Source organism: Canis aureus, chromosome 23, assembly GCF_053574225.1.
Source record: "Canis aureus isolate CA01 chromosome 23, VMU_Caureus_v.1.0, whole genome shotgun sequence".
Taxonomy (NCBI): Eukaryota; Metazoa; Chordata; class Mammalia; order Carnivora; family Canidae; genus Canis; species Canis aureus.
In genome coordinates this window covers 23995357-24015229 of record NC_135633.1, presented here as the reverse complement: position 1 = coordinate 24015229, position 19873 = coordinate 23995357, and the positions used below count along the sequence as shown (strand labels likewise).

At 37.4% G+C, this 19873-nt stretch overlaps 3 protein-coding genes across 3 annotated transcripts in view; 2 read left to right on the top strand and 1 right to left on the bottom strand.

The window, feature by feature from the left end:
• The window catches only part of LOC144294805 (olfactory receptor 51H1-like), an 85478-nt gene extending 81713 nt beyond the window's left edge, over nt 1-3765 (top strand). The window contains exons 2-3 of the mRNA XM_077866767.1: nt 1254-1333; nt 1453-3765. Of these exons, the coding sequence (XP_077722893.1) occupies nt 1270-1333; nt 1453-2417 (1029 nt within the window). The 5' untranslated portion in view covers nt 1254-1269 and the 3' untranslated portion in view covers nt 2418-3765. The remainder of the gene's footprint in view (nt 1-1253; nt 1334-1452) is intronic.
• On the top strand, nt 1479-11825 carry OR51T1 (olfactory receptor family 51 subfamily T member 1). Its single transcript, XM_077866768.1, has 2 exons — nt 1479-1593; nt 9231-11825. Exon 2 carries the CDS (start codon nt 9250-9252, stop codon nt 10231-10233), a length of 984 nt encoding a protein of 327 aa, XP_077722894.1. The 5' UTR covers nt 1479-1593; nt 9231-9249; the 3' UTR covers nt 10234-11825.
• Nucleotides 11826-15316: 3491 nt separating this feature from the next.
• Nucleotides 15317-16252, bottom strand: LOC144295441 (olfactory receptor 51A7-like). The gene has a single exon (XM_077867843.1). The coding sequence runs from the start codon at nt 16250-16252 to the stop codon at nt 15317-15319; it is 936 nt and encodes a 311-aa protein (XP_077723969.1).
• Nucleotides 16253-19873: the final 3621 nt, after the last annotated feature.

Sequence of the window (19873 nt, the reverse complement as noted above, 5' to 3'; positions counted from 1 at the left end):
ATCGAAATGCTGTATTGATATTTCCAGTGAATACTTTTAACTATCCCATGGTACATACTATTATTTTCATTTTAATTTTAAAGAGGAAAGGAATATGCACAGAGATTATTAATTAACTTGTTCAAGCGTACAGAGCCAGGATTTAAGCCCAGGTGATCTATTTCCAGAGTCTAGTTTTCAAGCTATTTTCTTATTCAAATTTCCAGAAAAGAGACAAAGAAAAATATGTAAAGAGACACGGGTTATGCAGTATATAGGTAAAAGACACACAAATCCCATTCGATCTAAGATTTGTCAAGAAGTCAGCTGGAATGTCGATATCCTTTAAATCTGTAGTCTGCAGGATCAATTTTTCAAATTTCAATAGAACTTTCTGCAATGATGGAAATTTTCCTGTCTGTACCATATAATTCAATAGTCACTTCAATAGCCATATAAAGTTATTGAATACTTGAAACATGGTTAGTGTAACTAAGGACTGATGTTTTAATTTAATTTAATTTAATTTAATTAATTTAATAATTTAATTAATTAAAATGTAAATAGGCACAAATATCTAGTGGCTACAATATTAGACAGTGTAGAACTAAATTATTGACTTAAAAAGAAACTTAGAGTAACTCTGGCCAGTCTCTATTCATGCCCAAGCATCCAGAGCTCTCTGCCCCTTGCACTTTGTCTAGTGATTTTTCTTCTTGCTGTGACCCAGACTCCTGTTCTGTTTTCTTTCATGTGGGTCCTGAGATGGGCTTCAATAATATATGAATTCACTTAATTTTTATACAGAACTTTGTGTGTGTGTACATTCTTATGTGGGAGATTCTTAATGAGACTCTCATAAGGGTCAGAACTCAAACAGCCTTAAAAGCATGATAGTACTGCTCTTTCTTTTAATCCTGAACCCTAATCAGTTGTGGCTAGACTGGCCCAAAAAGTGATTTGCTCAGCTGCACATTTGGATATATCTTCCTGAAGATAAGAGTGAATAATTAAAATAGAAGAGAGCTGTGTGGCACCAAGAATTTAATATTGATCTTTGTCACTGCAGGAGTTAGACATTAATGTCTAGAATGGCCCATAGGACTATCTAGGCTTTACTCAGAGTAGGGCATACAGATACTGGTGACTCAGGTGGAGTTTACTAGAACAGCAAGGAAGCAAGTCCACTAACTCCTTGATGTTTCTGGATAAATTATATCCCTATTGGGTACAGGTGTTAATTGAAGTTTTTTTTCTTTTTTCTTTCTCCTAAGTATATTTTAGCATGTGATGGTCACTAATAGAATTATTGCCTCATGGGATAAGGCCATAGTTTCTCTATCGGATTGTGAAGGTGAGTATATTAGATTAATGTTTAAGTCACTTCTTATGGTTACCATCTCAATACTTATTGCCACTGATTCTAACTGCAACTGTTTGACTTAATAAGTTCTTCCCTTTTTGCCCAATCAGAACTTCATTCTACTATGTCACCATTCAACCAAACTACTGATAACCATCAGAACTTCATCTTGACTGGGATTCCAGGAATGCCAGAGAAAGACTTCTGGATGGCCTTGCCCCTCTGCCTTCTTTACAGTACCACATTCTTAGGTAATGTCATCATCCTTGTTGTCATCAAGGTTGACCGAAGTCTCCATGAACCTATGTATTATTTTTTGGCTATGCTAGCTGCCACTGACCTCAGCCTTTCATTATCTTCCATGCCCACCATGATCAGTGTTCACTGGTTCAACTGGCGCTCAGTAACCTTTGATGCCTGCATCACTCAGATGTTCTTTATCCATACCTTTGGGGGAGTGGAATCAGGTGTTCTGGTCGCTATGGCCTTTGATCGCTTTGTGGCTATTCGCTTCCCTTTGCGCTATGCTACCATTCTCACTCATGGAATCATCGGCAAGATTGGAGCAACCGTCCTGCTACGGAGTGTGGGTGCAGTACTCCCTGTGCCTTTCCTCATTAAAAGGCTACCTTTCTGCCACTCCAATATCCTTTCCCATGCATACTGCCTCCATCAGGATGCCATGAGGCTTGCCTGCGCTGACACTCGTGTCAATAGCATCTATGGCCTCCTGGCTGTGATCTTCATCATTGTACTAGATGCCTTGATCCTTTTGATTTCTTACTTTCTAATTCTCCAGGCAGTACTGGGCATTGCTTCCCGAGAAGAGAGACTCAAGGCTCTCAACACCTGCTTCTCCCATGTCTGTGCAGTACTGCTCTTCTACGTGCCTCTAATTGGCATGACTCTGATTCACCGCTTTGGGAAGCATTTGTCACCAATAGTACACATGCTTCTGGCCAATGTCTACCTGCTTCTCCCTCCTGTGCTCAATCCTGTTGTGTACAGTGTTAGGACCAAGCAGATACGGCAGCGAATTGTCAGAGTGTTCTGTGGGGGCAGGATTGGCCCTTAATGGCATCTAAGAGTTCTGTACAAACGCAATCAAGTCAGGGAAGAATATCAAATGTACCACTGTCCAGTAGCGTTTCCTGCAGTGATGGAAATGTTCTAAATCTCTCTTGTTTAATGCAGTAACCACTAGCCACACATAACCATTGAACACTTTAAACTTTGATAGTACAAACAAGGAACTGAATATTTAAATTTTATTTAATTCTAATTAATTGAAATATAATTTAAATAGTCACATGTAGCTAGTAGCTACTGTATTGAACATACAAATCTAATGGGTTATGATATGCCTTTGCATAATGGTTCTCATGAAAACAATAATTTATCTTAGGTAGTTTCATAAAAATATGAATTTTCCTTAAAATGGTATGTAACAGCTTGTCAACATTTTTTAAAGTTTTATTTATTTAAGAAATCTCTATACCCATGGAAGGCTCCATGGTTAAACTCACGACTCCAAGATCAAGAGTCACATGCTCTTCCAACTGAACTAGCCAGGTGCCCCACAGCTTGTCAACATTTATATACAATTAAATTCACCCTTTTTAGCATATGGTTCTAATCAACTTTTGACAAATGAATAGAACCAGGTAACCACCAGTGATACCAAGATAGAGAAAAACTGCATCACTGTTCAAAATTCCCTAATGCTACCCCTTTGTATCCATACCCAGCCCTTAGCAAGCACTGATTTGTTCTCCATGTCTATTATTCTCTTTTTCCAAAGTGTCATGGACCCTGCAGTCTTAGCATAATACATGTGACATTCATTCGTGTTGTGGCGTGTATTGGTAGTTTATTGCTTTTTATTACTAAGGACTATTCCATTGTATGTAATTAACAATTTTTTCACGAAAAATCCCGAGATTGTTTTTGCTCCATAGTCACTCTGGGATTCAAAACTGAACATAGGACATTTCTGTTCTTTTGTCTCTTGTGTTTATTTATATGTTCTTTGAGTACTTCTTATAAAAATGAGATGTGTGTGTGCAACAGGCTGGAAGCATGAGAGAAAAATATCAAAAAGAAAATGGCAAGTAGAAAGTATGAGTACATGATGCACTTAATAAACTGGAAGAATATGAACTTCTACTTATACTTAGGATTTTAATTTCAACTTCATTTTTGTCCAGAAAGCTTTTCTTACATGCCTTTGTTTACTTATATTATAGCTTTTCATACTGTACCATAATTTACTAATAGTATATCTTCCCTGCTAGTCTGCATACTTTATAAGAACAAGGACTCTTAATTTTATTTCAATCTATCCCAAGTATTTAATGTAGCTTGAAACATATGATGGGCACTCAATATGTATTTTTTGAATTAATAAATGAATGAAAACTGTACTTTATCAAGATTGATTTCATGCTTCCACACCCCTTTGTCTCATATAATATTAGTAAATTTCATTTGAAATTTCCAGAGTCATTCATTTTTGCTGATGGGAACAAATGGAAAGAGGTGGTGTTCACATATAAATATGAACCTTATTTATTGTGTAACTTTATGGAGTTACTTAATTCCTTCAGCTACTCACTGGCATAGACATCTTCGTTCAGTGTGCTCAATAAAGATATAAGAGTATGGACAGGAAAATGCTTCATGGAGGATAAAAAGCCAGGGATTATTAGGTATGGTCAGAATTATTAATTCACAGCCGACTGTGGAGAGGTGGATTCTGGTCAAAATGAGGCTTAAAATAGATGTGGGCATGCAGTTGGGAAGAAAGCAATCTGTAGAATAGATAGATTGAGGACCATGTATTATAGCCATATTTTCTGAAGATGTAATGGAAACAGTTGACTACAGAAGGCAGTATGGCATAGAGTAAGAGCTTTAGAATAAGTTATACATGGATTTGAATGCCAGCTCTGTACCTTGTTAACTTTAGATGGGTATATTTATTCAAAACCTCTCTGAATTTCAATTTCCTCATCTGTGAAACAATGGAGAATAATACTTAACCTGTAAGCTTGATAATGAATAAATACAACAATGTGTCTAAAGGGTATGGGAATGGCCAGGGGACAGTGAGACCTGTTAGAAGGAGTACATATTGGAGCAGAGAACAAAGAGAGGACTTTTCTGTACTCTTCTGATCCTGCTCTGACATTCAGGAAGCCTCCCTCCCTGGCTGAGACTCTGTAGCCTAAGGCAGGGTGAAGAGAAATGGTTGTAGTTACTAGACCTAGGCAGGTGGTGTTAGAAGATACCCATTACTGTCAGCCCCCAAGGCCAGGGCTGCTCTTACAGCTCTTGATGTATGGAGTTTGCTTGGGCCTAGGAGCAGGATTTGAAGATGTCAGGGAAATGTGTCTGAGCTGTTGTACAGGAACATATTTTTATGAATTTCATAATTCTTGTTCTATCCAATATACTCACTAATAAAGATAGCTCTCTGTTGCTTGGTGATTCCAAGCACCACTAATTTTCCTATAAAGCCCCCGCTCTTGGGAGCTGGTTTAGTCCTGGCTCCATTAAGGGACTGAAGAGAAGTTGTGGTGTTTCCTACTGACGTGAACAGGTAAGAAGAGTGTGTAAATGGAAAGGGATGCAAGGCAATGGGTTTAAGGAGTGAGAAATGCTAGGAGAAAGAGGAAAAGGAGAAGAGCAATGAATAATGGGAGCTACAGGTAAACTGGGGTGAAGAAATAGAGAGCTTTAATGGACCTTGGTTAAAATTGAGATAGGGAGACAGAGGACAGGAGGAAACAGATAAAGAGGAAAGGAAATAGGACTCAGAACTCTCTTCCTGTAGCCGAGATTGTTCAGCCATCGGTAAAACTTGCTAATTGAAGCTATTATTCAAGATTCTACTTTAGTAGCTAGCATTGAAAGAAGAAAAACAAGAATGCCCGAACTTTTAAGAAACTCACCTTCCAAGCAGATAAGATTATATCTGCATATATAAATTACTAATATCAACCATGACTCATTATTAAGAGTAAAATGAAAGCTCCAAGCTTGAAGTGGTGCAGAGAAGTGGAGGGGAAGCTTCTGGTTAACATGGCCTGGAGCTGTCAGGGTAGGTTCCAGATTGTAAAGAGAATAGATATCAGTGTTGAGAAATGACCAGAAGGTTTGGGTAGATAACATGGACTGGTTTTTATCATTGTTAAATTTAGTAATTAATAATGATAAAAGCAATTAATCCAAAGTGAACCTTTGGATCGCTAAATTATTGAGTTAGGTGGATCTTATCCAAGATATTTAATCTAGGCTTTTGTATATGAATTGGTAGACACGACTTTCTTGCCAGTCAGATGGAGAACTGAAAATAGAAGGCACTAGCCTATTCCTCTGGTTAGAGGGCAGTGCAGAGATAACCTTGAAAATTGAGGCACCCTGGCCTTTATCCTACAACTGGTTCCGGAGTATATGAGCTAATTGGACCAGAGAAGAAGCCCTCTGCTCCTTCTCCTGTTCACATAACTCTAGATTCCATAGGAAACAAGTTCTCCAGTGTCTCCTCTCATCATCCAGTGTTATCTTTTGTCCTTTATGAGCCGCAATTCAAAGAATAGAAGATAACTGGTATCTGTAGTTCTCACCTTATTTCTCAATTACTTTTCTATTCCAAAACTCCTCTCTACAGCACATAGAGATACACACAATATAAACATATAAACATTCACACATATTTCTACACACACGGATGCCCCAAATATTCTTTAAACCATGAGGACTTTGTTTTCTGTATTACTGATTTGTCATCTCTATTGTTCCCCTAAATCATATATACACATATATGATTATATAAATATATATACAATAGAGTATAAACAATTCTTATATTTTAAAAGACAGAAATCACACTGTGCAACTGTTTAACTTATCTCAAAAGCTTAGCTTCTCTAAATGGTTTATGGTTTAATGAAAAATAAGGAAACTTAGAGTTAGTAAATCTATTTTTGAATTTTGAATCTGTATATGTTTTACCTTAGATATGTTATTTTATCTTGCTAGGCCACTTGCCTTTCTTTAAAATAAGAGAAAAACATCTTTATTCATTTTTCCTGGGATTATATAAGTTTATATATGAGATGGCTAGTAAATGTTGACATATACAGAGGATCTTAATTCATCTCCTTTTCTCTTTACCTACCTACCCTTCTTCTTCCAATCAATAAGAGGATATTATTCTTCTTAGTTTCCCTGGTGGCTAGAGAAATGATTTCCCTCTGGCTCATACTTCCCACAAAACTTCCAGGCTCAATTTATATTTCTCTCATCTGGTCTTTATCCATATCTCTATCATCTGCCATTTATTTATCCACCCATCAATACATATAATGTATATTAGATTATTTGTTTTTTTTTTTTTAAATCATGGTACGAATCACTACACTTGTCTCTAGAGAAAATACAAAGATGAACACATATGTTTTATATTCCCAGACAACCAGCAGGAGAACCAGGGAGAAAGAAATGTGATTAAGCAATAGAATTTTAGTGCTATAAAATAAAACATGTACGTAAAGTACTACTGAAGGACAGTAAATAGATTGAGTGATTTGGTTTTGCAGAGAAATTCTTGGCTGGTTATCATAGAGGAGATTCACTTTTTTTTTTTAATGTTTAACAGTGACTTTATTAGGTGAATGATTGAAAGCATTCAACATTAAATTCAATTTACTTCCCATTAATATTTGCAAATACATTATTAGCAACTCTTAAATATTTCAAATCAACCAACTTAAGTACAGAAGACTTGCTTATAAGTCTTCTGAAGTGACTTGAAGACTGAAAGGAGCCCAGGACTTGAGTCCAGGTTTCTGACCACCCTTGCTTGCCATGGGTCACATTTAGGATACTTCTGGTAGGATCAGGAAGAGTTCTGCACCTCTCAACCTTGAAATTCCCTCATTTGAGTTTACCAGTGATGACATAGTGATTATTGGGTAGAGATTCACTCTTAATATCTGTGTTCATCAGGTTGAAGAGAAGAATGAAACAGAAATCTCAATGGCCTTCTGTTTTCCTGTCTGGCTAGCCTGTCCTTGTGTCCCCATGTGGTAATAGCCCTTCATTAATATTTTGCCTTGGCATCTCAGCTCTATTCATTCACTGAGTTGAGGGAGTTTTGAATGCAGAAACTGTTCTTTATTCATTTCTGTTTCCCTGGCCATCAGCAGTAACTGACATTAAAATAGTCATGTAGAATCTAAATGGTTTACATAACTGAGCATGTTTGCGATCCATACCTTATTTGGCATTAATTTTCCTGAGTTTTTCTTAGTGTTTTTTAACCATGTATTATAAATATACATAAACATAAATATTATAGCAGAAAAAGAAATTAGTCCTCCCCCCCTTTTCGAGTAACAAGTGGTCATTTCTATCACTATCTTTAGGAGCCTGGAGAAGGAGGAGAAAATAACCAACAATCCCCTATATTTATGTTTATATAGCAACTGACAGAGCCTGGTACTAGCAAATTCCTTGCATCCACTCAGATACAAGACAGAAAACCTACATTACTGAAAAATAAGAATACTTATGGCTGGCCATATCCACATAACACATGGGCTAAGTACATCATTCCTTGTTAGCTCTTCATTGGTGACTAAGTGCCCTAAGCACAAATTTTAAAATCAACAACGATGACACCAGCACTCAGTGAACAAGTCTTAAATACAATTACAATGGTCATCTGAAGTACAGATTCCAGATTCTGCCTCTTTATGACACCATCTCTGTTTCTCTATTTTGATGGAATGCAGCTGCCATTCTATGAACTTTCTTACTCAGTGAACCACTTGATATTCCAATTTGTGATGTCACTTCAGCCTTCCATGTCCTGAGGCAATTCCCCTTTAGTTATTAGTCCCTACTTCCATTCCACCCATGCTTTTTATAAAGTCATTCATCACATATTGCTGAGTGCTTCCATGAATTTCATGTGGGTTTTTTGCCTAGGCTTACCCACTTTGTCTAGAGTAGGATGCCTGAAATGATGTATTCCAGAATACTGTTTGGAATTTTTCACAGAATTCATTAGATCAGTCTACTTGCAGTGACTGGTTCAAAGTCATGTGTTAAATATCCATGGAAAGGAGTAGAAACAAGTATCCCAAGATGTAAAATGGAGAAAAGGAGAACTAGACCTAATTATTTCAGTAGACCTGGAAAAGTACATGGAGAAACAGAATTAGAACACAAGGCAAATTCAAGTCCCATACACATGTGGAATGGGGAATGGAGAAATTATAGGGACTATTCCATTATAGGAAAAGGAATAAAGAAACCCTGATACCAAAAGGAGACTTCTAATAGAGTCTATCAGGAGAGGGTGGCTGATGATAGAGGTATGAGGATACCTCTGAATACAATATCCCAGACCAGCTTCCAGTAAGGATATTAGGGAGTATGCTATTATAGATGCTCAATGGCTCTCGTGTGCTTGTCCATTGTTTCTTAAGCAACCTATACAACTTGGAGACTTAATGCAAAGACCTATCAGTTGCTTTTGTGGTTGTTGTTGTTTTGTTGGTATGTGTGCATGTGTATGACATAAGCCTATATGCATTTCCTACTTCAAGCCTCAGGACTAGTCTGGACAGTAGGGTGAGGATGAGCCTAGAGATATTGATGATTATAGTTGGGAGAGTGTAGAGGAAGAAAAATGGAGCCAGATTCTGACAAGAAAAATTTAAGATACTGTAGAATTATGTGATAGGTCCCATAACTGGATTGAGGGCTTCGAATACAGAGAAATAACTGTGTAATTTGGGAAGAGTTTATAAAAGAGTTAGAGCTTGAAAAAAAGGATCAATACGACAAACACTATCTTTATTGTCTCTCTTTTTAGGGTGTGTTCTCAATCCACCATGATAATTTTCAATAACACCACATCATCTTCCCCAAACTTCCTACTCACTGCATTTCCTGGACTGGAACTTGCTCACATTTGGATCTCCATCCCTGTCTGCTGTCTCTACACCATTGCCCTCTTGGGAAACAGCATGATTCTGTTTGTCATCATCATTGAGAGAAGTCTCCACAAGCCCATGTACTATTTCCTCTCTATGCTGTCAGCTGTTGATCTATGTCTGACCATCTCAACCCTTCCCACTGTGCTTGGGGTTCTCTGGTTTCATGCCCGGGAGATTAGCCTGAAAGCTTGCCTCATTCAAATGTTCTTTGTGCATGGCTTCTCCTTCCTGGAGTCCTCAGTGCTGGTAGCCATGGCCTTTGATCGCTTTATGGCTATCTGTAACCCAATGAAGTATGCCATTATCTTCACAGACATGGTAATCTTGGTGATTGGACTGGTCATCTGCCTACGGCAAGTTATTTTCACCTTTCCCATGGTTCTAACCTTGAAGAATGTATCTTTCTATGCAGGCAAAGAACTTTCCCACCCATTTTGCTACCACCCAGATATGATCAAATACTCATATTCCAACCCCTGGATCAGCAGTTTTTTGGGCATGTTTCTTCAGCTCTACCTGACTGGCACTGACTTACTCTTCATTCTTTTCTCCTACATTCTGATTCTCCGAACTGTCTTGAGCATTGTGGCCCCTAAGAAGCAACAAAAAGCTCTCAGCACTTGTGTCTGTCATATCTGTGCTGTCACCATTTTCTATGTGCCAATGATCAGCCTGTCCCTTACACATCGCCTTCTCAGCTCCACCCCAAGAGTGGTCTGTAGCATTTTGGCCAATGTTTATTTGCTCTTACCGCCTGTACTAAACCCTATCATTTACAGCTTGAAGACCAAGACGATCCGCCACGCTATGCTCCAGCTGTTCCAGTTTAAGGGCTCACGGGGCCCCAATGTGAGGGGTCTCAGAGGACAGTGGGATTGAAGGGGAGATAGATTATACTTAAGCAGGAAAGAGATTTGGGTCTATGCCATCCTCAGGCATTTGGTTATTAAGGCATTTTCTTTCTTTTTTTTTAAAGATTTTTAAATTTATTTATTCATGAGAGACACACAGAGTGGCAGACACATAGGCAGGAGGAGAAGCTGGCTCACAGGACTCAATCCGGGGGCCCTGGGATCATGCCGTGAGCCCAAGGCAGTCGCTCAACCACTAAGCCACCCAGGTGTCCCACTAAGGCAGTTCCAGTTGAATCATTGGAGCAGAAAGAGAATACTTTTTCTCTAAACTTATCAAAGTTAAAAAAAGCCCACTGTAATTCAAAACCAAATTAATTATGTATGTGCCCCTCAAACATTTAAAACAATTACATGGAACTCCTGTGCACATTAAAAGCACAATAAGATCATTTATTTTATTCTAGTTGAATAATTATCTGCGTAAAAATAGTAATTCTTAGACCAAAAGTAAATGGCTATACTTATATATCTGTGTTCAGATGACCTAAAATCATTTATTTCTGTGATCATACTTCCCAGAGGGCAGCACAGATTTTTTCTTGAGCTGTAAATGAAAGAGTTACATGTGTATGCAAAGATTCGAACATTGCAATTTGTAATTAGAAACTCTAGGAAACTCTTGCACATTGGTTTCAGTTCCTAAAGTCACCTCTAGGGAGCCCCATCTCTTTGCAAATGTACTCCCTGAACCCCTATCTTTTTTTGAATCATTTTTTTCCTTAGCTAAAGTGAAACTGTCACAGAACTAATTGCTCTTTGTTATTATACTTCCAGTGAATCCAGTATCTAAAGTCATAGTTGCTTTTAATTATTTTTCTAATTGCCTAAATATTCTAATACAGTCTTGATTCTGATTCCGTAGCATATCTTCTGTGTGCTCTGCCTCAGGATGGCACCTTTCTTTCTATTTGCCCTTATTTCTTGGGTAAATTTTTTTACCTTGCTTTTGGGCTTCTCGACCTTTTGGTGTACTTCTCATTGTAGAATTGCGCAGGAACTTTGATGCCTCTTAGTAGAGAATCTTTGGATTACCTTTCTTAACAAAATGTGTTTTATCAAGAAGTAACCTCATTATAGAGTTCATGGGATTTGGGGGGAATTCACCCGCTTTCTCTCACATAGAGTTATGAAGCTTTGTTCCACTCAGGATTCCTGTCTGAGCACAGAAGACCAAGCAGATATTTTGATCTAAGCCACCTGTCTCCTCTCCCTATATCAATTTCCTGCTCCCGGCAGACAAGGAATACCACTTCCAAACTCTGTTGTGTTTGCTTCAGCCTTCTGTTCAGCTCAAGCACTGACAATTTTGTGATTCTGCTTTGCCCAATCCAAGAGACAGCAGTGTCTGACCCTGCAATCAACATGTGACAGAGTAGACACGCTAGACAACACCCTATTCTAACCATCCAGAATTTTCCTCATCTGTTCTTACCAATACCAATGGCTCTTTAATTGCTTCTTTGGAACACCTTTCTTTCTTTCTTTTTTTTTTTTTTTTTTTTTAAGTGGATTTTTTTTTTAAATTTATGTATTTATTTATGATAGTCACACACACAGAGAGAGAGGCAGAGACACAGGCAGAGGGAGAAGCAGGCTCCATACAGGGAGCCCGACGTGGGATTGGATCCCGGGCCTCCAGGATCGCGCCCTGGGTCAAAGGCAGGCGCCAAACCGCTGCGCCACCCAGAGATCCCTGGAAGAACTTTATAAAAGTTTTTCTTTGTAGAGCCCCAGCTCCTTTTACAATTCATGAATTTAAAAACATCTGGAAAAAAACTTAAAAATTTTTTTTTCCCTAAATTTGGGGCCAAAAATTACTGGCAGCAGAAGCTAACATAGACTGAAATGAATGTATTCATGATCATTATTTAATACACATTTTACTTCAGAAATATAGCTACGCTTGAATACACAGTAATGCCTCAAGGACTGTAGGGCCTTTTTAGAGTATAAAAAATTCTGTGGGGATCCCTGGGTAGCGCAGCGGTTTGGCGCCTGCCTTTGGCCCGGGGCGCGATCCTGGAGACCCAGGATCAAATCCCACGTCAGGCTCCCTGTATGGAGCCTGCTTCTCCCTCTGCCTGTGTCTCTGCCTCTCTGTGTCTCTCTGTGTGACTATCATGAATAAATAAATAAAATCTTAAAAAAAAAAAAAATTCTGGGGCAGCCCCGGTGGCACAGCGGGTTAGCGCTGCCTGCAGCCTGAGGTGTGATCCTGGAGATCCGGGATTGAGTCCCACATCGAGCTCCCTGCGTGGAGCCTGCTTCTCCCTCTGCCTGTGTCTCTGCCTCTCTTTCTCTCTCTCTGTCTAAATAAATAAATAAATAAATAAATAAATAAATAAATAAATGAAATAAATAAAAGATTCTGAATTCCAAGAGTTTTAGTTGAACAATTATAGAAATGTGCAAGCATTTGTCCACTTTTATGATGGTCAATATTTAAGGCAGTCTGCTGCATGTGTGTTAATATTTTATTTTTCATTCCAAATGTGTTTTCATATCTGGCTTAAAAGGCAACTCACCTGCTTAGTACCAAAAACACTTTTATTAGTATTCTTCATCCTCATAGCAATTGTTAATAGGACATGAATTTGTGTTTTGTTGTTATTTCAAGGAATGTGTTTAATATATTTGGAGGTTGTTCTGATTATAAATGTCATGTGTGTATATATTCATATATAATTATATATATATATAATTCTACACACCTATATATAGTTAAAATTTTGTGATTAAAAAATCATTCACAGTCCCACTAATGAGATATTTTAAGATATATATACTTGATCTTTTTTTAATAAGCCAACATATGTGCACATATATACATTTTTTAAAGGTTTATTTGTTTGAGAGGGAGAGTGTAGGGGGCAGGGGTACAGGGGGATGGAGAGGAAGTCAAGCAGACTCCCCACTGAGCATGGAGTCTGACTCAGGGCTTGATCCCAGAACCCTGAGATCATGACCTGAACTGAAATCAAGAGCCAGATGCCCAACCGACTGAGACACCCATGCACCCCTGCACACACATACATTTATAAACTAGGACAGTAGTGTATGCACAAATGTATATCTTACTTATTTGCTTGATATTATCTTTTTCTGTTAATAATATATCAAATTTTTATATTAGACCTCCCTTCCCCTAGGAAGCTCTCTCCTTTGATTCTCCACTGAAATAGGCAAGTTACCAGTCTTTAATTTGCTTTCTTATATGTGTATTTAAACTTAACATAATTTACTCCATGAATTTAATTATTTATTTACTTGATCTTCCCACCATCACACTGTAAGCTTCTTGACAGTAAGTCTAAATTTAAGTTTCATTTAATCCTTAACATCTAATACAATGCTTAGCAAATGCCACTTAGTTCTTAATGCTATGTTGCATAGATTAATATTTAATATTATTTGTATATTATGGCTTATGTTATTATTTACTGCTTAATATTCCAGTAGTTTACAATATTTTTATCATAGAAAATAGTTCTCAATATATATTATAAATAAATATTTGAACAAACTTCTGATTATATTCTTAGATTCCTAGGATGTAGATTATTAATTAACTTTAGAAAGAAGCAAAATAATTGGTCTTGTGTAGTGCATGAGGTTGTAAATTCTGGAAATGGGTTTAGATTCAAATTCCTAACATTTTATGGTTCTGTGTTTTTGGAAAAGTTTGTTAGCTTCTCAGAGTTTTAGCTTCTTAATCCATGAAACAAGAGAAAGTAATAAAATCACCTTCTTGCAAAAGTTGAGTTTATACAAGTGAGTATTTATAGCCCAATGTCTGGTACTTGGTGAATGTCAGATTATACTGTATATTAACTAACTGGAATTTAAATAAAAACTTGAAAAAATTATCTTTGTACTTAATTCTTAATTTATTTTAGTTTATTTTTGTGTGTAATAAAAGATCAGATGCAAATATGCTTTTTTAAATAGGTTGTAATTTTTTTCTACCACTGTTATTTAAATAATCTATTTTCAATAAGGTTCTGATACTCCCAAATTATATATTATTTTCATGTCAAAGTATATTGGATTGTTTATTCTCTTTCTTTGCTCTTTCCATTGATTTGTTGATCAAACTACAAGAATTTTATAGCTGTTTAATAAATGTTGCTATCAATGAAACTTCATTACAGTTTCTATTTATTTTCATCTTATATCTCCAATTGACATTTGTAAATCTGTTTTTAGGATTATTCTGGTATATTCTCAATGAAATGTTACTAGAAGCTTCATTGGAAATGCATTAAACTTCTATTATAATTGAGGAAAACAGATTGTAGCCTATTCACCTTTATGTTCCAGAAAAACATTTATTGATACCTTATGACTTGAGCAGTTTTTGTCTTGTAAAGATCTAAATTTCTGAGTTGAGGGCAAATACTAAAGAATGGAGGATACATATTCTTCTTTGTTTTTTTTTTTTTTTTTTCATGACAACCTGTTTGCTTTTTCTTGTGGCTAAACAAGATATGAACCATTTTTCAAGGCATTTTCTTTGACTTAAAATTTATAGTTACTCCTTACTGATTATGGCAATAGTCTTTTTTTTAATCATTCTAAATGATTCTGTGTACTTATAATGTATTATCATATTCTGAGTTGTCAAAGGTTTTTCCGTGTGTGTGTTGAACAACAAATATATGTCTGATATATTTGCTGCCTGAAAGAAAATCTGTAATTGGATTGGGGTAACATCCTTTAACTTCCAGTTCCTTTAGTATTCATTTTCTATAAGGAGGTGTAAGCTCTTCTTCCATGTGCATTTATCCTTATTCTGTAAACGGTATAACTAAAATTCCAAATCAGTATATTGATTCATGATTTCAGTAGTGTTGCAAAACTATTCCATACTCACCTGTCAATGCTCATGTCAGTCTTAGACTCACAGACTTCCACGCTCAGCCCATATGTTGTAGTGATTATAAGGATAATTAAGGAAGATAAGAATAAATATCTATAACATTTTGCTTAGAAATATATTATTCTATATTCCAATCTTGGCTGACCTTGCTTTACTTTTTCCCATATTTTTATTTTAGACCTAATTTCCCCCAAACCTTCTCACGAATTTGCCGTGTCTTCACACAGTATACAATGGGGTTCATTAGAGGTGGTACTAGCAAGAAAATGTCAGCAATGAGGATCATGGCCACTGGGGACTTGTGCTTGCCAAAACGGTGCATGGAAGCCAAAGCAATGATAGGCACATAGAAGATGAGCACGGCACAGATGTGGGAGACACAGGTGTTGAGGGCCTTGAGCCGCTCTTTATGGGATCCAATTCCCATCACAGTCTTCAGGATAAATATGTAGGACACAGCAATGAACACACTGTCTGACATCATACAGAGGGCAACGAAGAAACCATAGAAAAAGTTGATGGTGTTGTCAGAGCAGGCTAGCTTCATAACATCCTGGTGCAGACAATAAGAGTGAGAAAGTAGGCTTTTCCTACAATATGTCAATTTTTTGAGGGTGAAAGGAAATGGGAGCACTAAGAGCACACTTTTAATGAGAAACACCAGTCCCATTTTGGCAACTCTGGCATTGGTGAGGATAGAGCTGTATCTCAGAGGATTGCGTATGGCCAAAAAACGGTCAAAAGACATGACCAGGAGCACTGAGGACTCCATATCTGTGAATCCATGGATAAAGAATTCTTGAGCAAAGCAGGCATTTGGGGAAATTCCTGTAGCATTGAAAACAAAGATCCTCAGCATAGTGGGGAAGGATGAGAGAGAGAGGCCCAGGTCAGAGACAGCCAACATGGAGAGGAAATAGTACATGGGGGCATGAAGTGACGGCTCTGTCCTGATCACAAAGAGGATGGTGCAGTTGCCAAGGATAGCCACTAGGTACATGAAGCAGATAGGGACAGAGATCCAAACATGAACATGCTCCAGTCCTGGGATTCCAATCAGGAAGAAGGTGGTGATCTCAATTTTAGAGGAATTGAGAGCGTACATGATCAATCAGTTGAAAAGTATTTATTTCCAGATCTGAAATGACACTTTCAACATAAGTCTATTATATGTTCATTTCCCTCCTTTCAGCACTTTTGTCTGAGACACAGAGAAATTGCAATTTTGAAAGACTTGTATCAAGGAATAAAAGAATGAAATATTTCTTCTGAACAAGCTATTGATAATAGAGTCAGATAATGTTAATTTATAAAGAGAATCAGGAATATAGGAACTATCTTGACTAATCACATTTCTCCACAAAATCCTCAGAGAAAACACCCACAGAAAGAACAGTGACCTGCAAATTAATTCCCCCTTTTTTATTCAGACCCCCAATCTAGTGAAAAACTTGATACAGGCTGAACCATAGGATAACTCTCTTTGCTTGATCCAGAGTGAGCCTAGAATTTAAAGGAAAAAAAAAAAAAGGAAACTGCAGAAAGTAGATTTTTTTTTTTAAATATTTTTTTCTTTATTTATTTATGATAGTCACACACACACAGAGAGAGAGAGAGAGAGAGAGAGAGAGAGGCAGAGGGAGAAGCAGGCTCCATGCACCGGGAGCCCGACGTGGGATTCGATCCCGGGTCTCCAGGATCGCGCCCTGGGCCAAAGGCAGGCGCCAAACCGCTGCGCCACCCAGGGATCCCCAGAAAGTAGATTTTAAGAGAGCAGATGCTAAGTATTTTTTCCAATTTCTTTTTTTTAAGTTTTTTTTTTTTTTTTTTTTTTTTTTTTTTTTGAGGTTTTATTTATTCATGAGAGACAGGCTCCTTGCAGGGATCCCAATGTAGGACTGGATCCTGGGACTCCAAGATCACACTGTGAGCCGAAAGCAGGTGCTCAACCACTCGAGCCACCCAGGCATCCCAGTTTCTCCAATTTCTATAGTTTTTTCCTCCAAACATTTTTCAGGCCAGGGAGGTTCTAAAACTTTTTTTTTTTTTTCTTTTAAGATTTTATTTATTTATTTTTCTTTTTTTAATTTTTTTTTTTTTTTTTTTTTTTTTTACTTATGATAGTCACAGATAGAAAGAGAGAGAGAGAGAGAGAGAGAGAGGCAGAGACATAGGCAGATGGAGAAGCAGGCTCCATGCACCGGGAGCCCGACGTGGGATTCGATCCCCAGTCTCCAGGATCGCGCCCTGGGCCAAATGCAGGCGCTAAACCGCTGCGCCACCCAGGGATCCCGAGGTTCTAAAACTTACCGTACATACAAGCTCTCCACAGGAAGAAGTACAAAGAAATGACGAAAAATAAGTCACATGTGCTTGATTGCTAACCCTCTCTTCTAGTCTAGTGAAAAATCCCATTTTCATAATGTGGAAGCAGACAGAATGTTCTTTAACATGATTAATCCATATCAGGGCTCTCCATCCCTGTGCGTAGGAGCAGATTCTTAGACTTGCTTTATAGGACAACATACACTCTCATTAATACAAAGTAATTTAGCCAACTGAACTACAGGTCAGCCATGGGGGGTGGGAAAGTGGGCAACTTAGTATATTGGTGATGAAGGAGACCGGTATTCTCTGGATCTTTTTTTTTTTTTTTTCTTTTTTTTCTGACACCATAAGTAATGTAGATCTTCTACAATTATAGTTTGTTTTCATAGATGATTGAGCTAACTATGTTCCTTTGAGAGTTTTCTTTCTTTATGGAATTAAGTTAATCAGGGGCAATGGGGTTCCAAGATATGTAGAACATATTGATTTTTACTCCTTTGCCTAAAGAACTGAGGGTTTAATTGAGAGGCTTGAGCTTGATCAGAGCACTCTTGCCTACTAGGAATCAGAAACACAAGATTTTCAATTAATTCATCCCCCTCTCTGGGATCAGGGAGATGGGAGGTCAGGGAGATGGGACTGAGAGTTCAACCCTCTTATCACCTGGTTCATTCTTCAGACAACCAGCCCCAATCTTAAGTGAGGTCCAGAAGTTACCACATTAACATGAGAAAATACAACTTTAGCTCTCTCATCACACAGAAAATTCCAAAGGAAATCACTGCCAAAAATAAGCTTCAAGATCAAATATATTTATTATAAATTTTGATATTACAGAGACTAATTCCATTTGCTCACAAAGCATTTATGACCCTAAATATTTTTTTCTGGTAAATATCCTCAAACATCTTAGTGGCCTTCCCATCTCACCACTATACTTGCCCTTTCCTGGTCTCTAACAGCTTTCTCAGAAGTCACATCCTCAGAAAGGCCTTCCCTGAATAACCTTGCTACCTCGGTCATGTTATATTCCCTCCCTCAAATCCAATTACAGCATTAACTTTACTTTGTTTATCTCTGGCATACAGTAAATCCTCAAATATTTGTTAGAGAAATGAAAAAAAATAATTTTCTAAGGACAATATCAGTGGATTTATTAAGGTAATAAAGTCTTTTTTGTGTTTTAAAAATACATCTTATTAGAAGATCTTGGGATTGACATTAGTTTAAAAGTATATATATATTTTTAAGATTTTATTTATTTACTTGAGAGAGAGAGACAGAGAGAGAGAGAGAGAGAGAGAGAAACTGAGAGAGAGCATGAGTAGAGGGGAGAGTGAGAATCAGGCTCCCCAGTGAGAAGGGAGCCATACGCGGGGCTTGATCCCAGGACCTGGGGATCATGACTTGAGCTGAAAGTAGACACCCAACCAACTGGGCCACCCAGGCACCCTTAAAAGTATATTCTTTTCAAAATATCAAAATTATTTAACCTAAGTACTATAAATAAAATACTTAAAATTTAAAAAATACACTTATCGAGATAGCTTATTAGCCTTTGTGTATGTCATTAGGTAATTAATAAATACATAAATAAACCACTTCATAGAAAGATAAAATATTGCATTTTATCCCCCTATTCTAAGGTCTAGAGAAGAAAGGAAGAGCAGTGGAGTGTATTGAAAGAAAAAAATTGGGAAAAGGGGAGGGTTTATCAAATTATGCTGGAAATTTTATACTTGTTTAAAATTATGCTGGATGTTTTTATACTTGTTTATACATTTAATCCTCATATGGTATTATTATTCTGTATTACAAATTTGAAAACTGAAACATAGAGAGATTAACTAACTTCTTGAAAAAACATGCATTGTTATGAACAGACAAGAGATTTTATAACCTTACCCTGAGTTTGCTTCTCAGTGAGTTACAGATGGAGACTACCCCAGGGGGAGTTGTCACACAAGGGACAAATAAAGGAACTTAATTTGCAGTGAATAAATTCATGGAGAATAAGTTCCAAAGCCCTGACTCCTCAGCAGAGGTGAGTGGGTTCCTTTTATTTAGGGTTTAGGATGAATATTCAGAAAGGTGAGGTTTGTCATTGCATGTAAACGCGGGCACAAAGTTGTGCAGAGAACTTAGGAACAGTACCCATGCATCCATCTTGTCTGACATTAATGAAGCTTGTGCTCCTTTTAGGGCAGAGACTTTGATGTTATAATGAAGTAGAGTTAACAGAGAGTAGGTGAAGGGGCTATGGGCATGCTCTGAGAGGAGGTATAAACTGACACCACTCTTGGGTAAGGAAGGTACAGCCTTGCTCTCTTTTCAACAGCAATATGAGTTTTACCACTGGTTGATTTGTCTCTGATATGGTCAGGCTATTTCCTGGCCT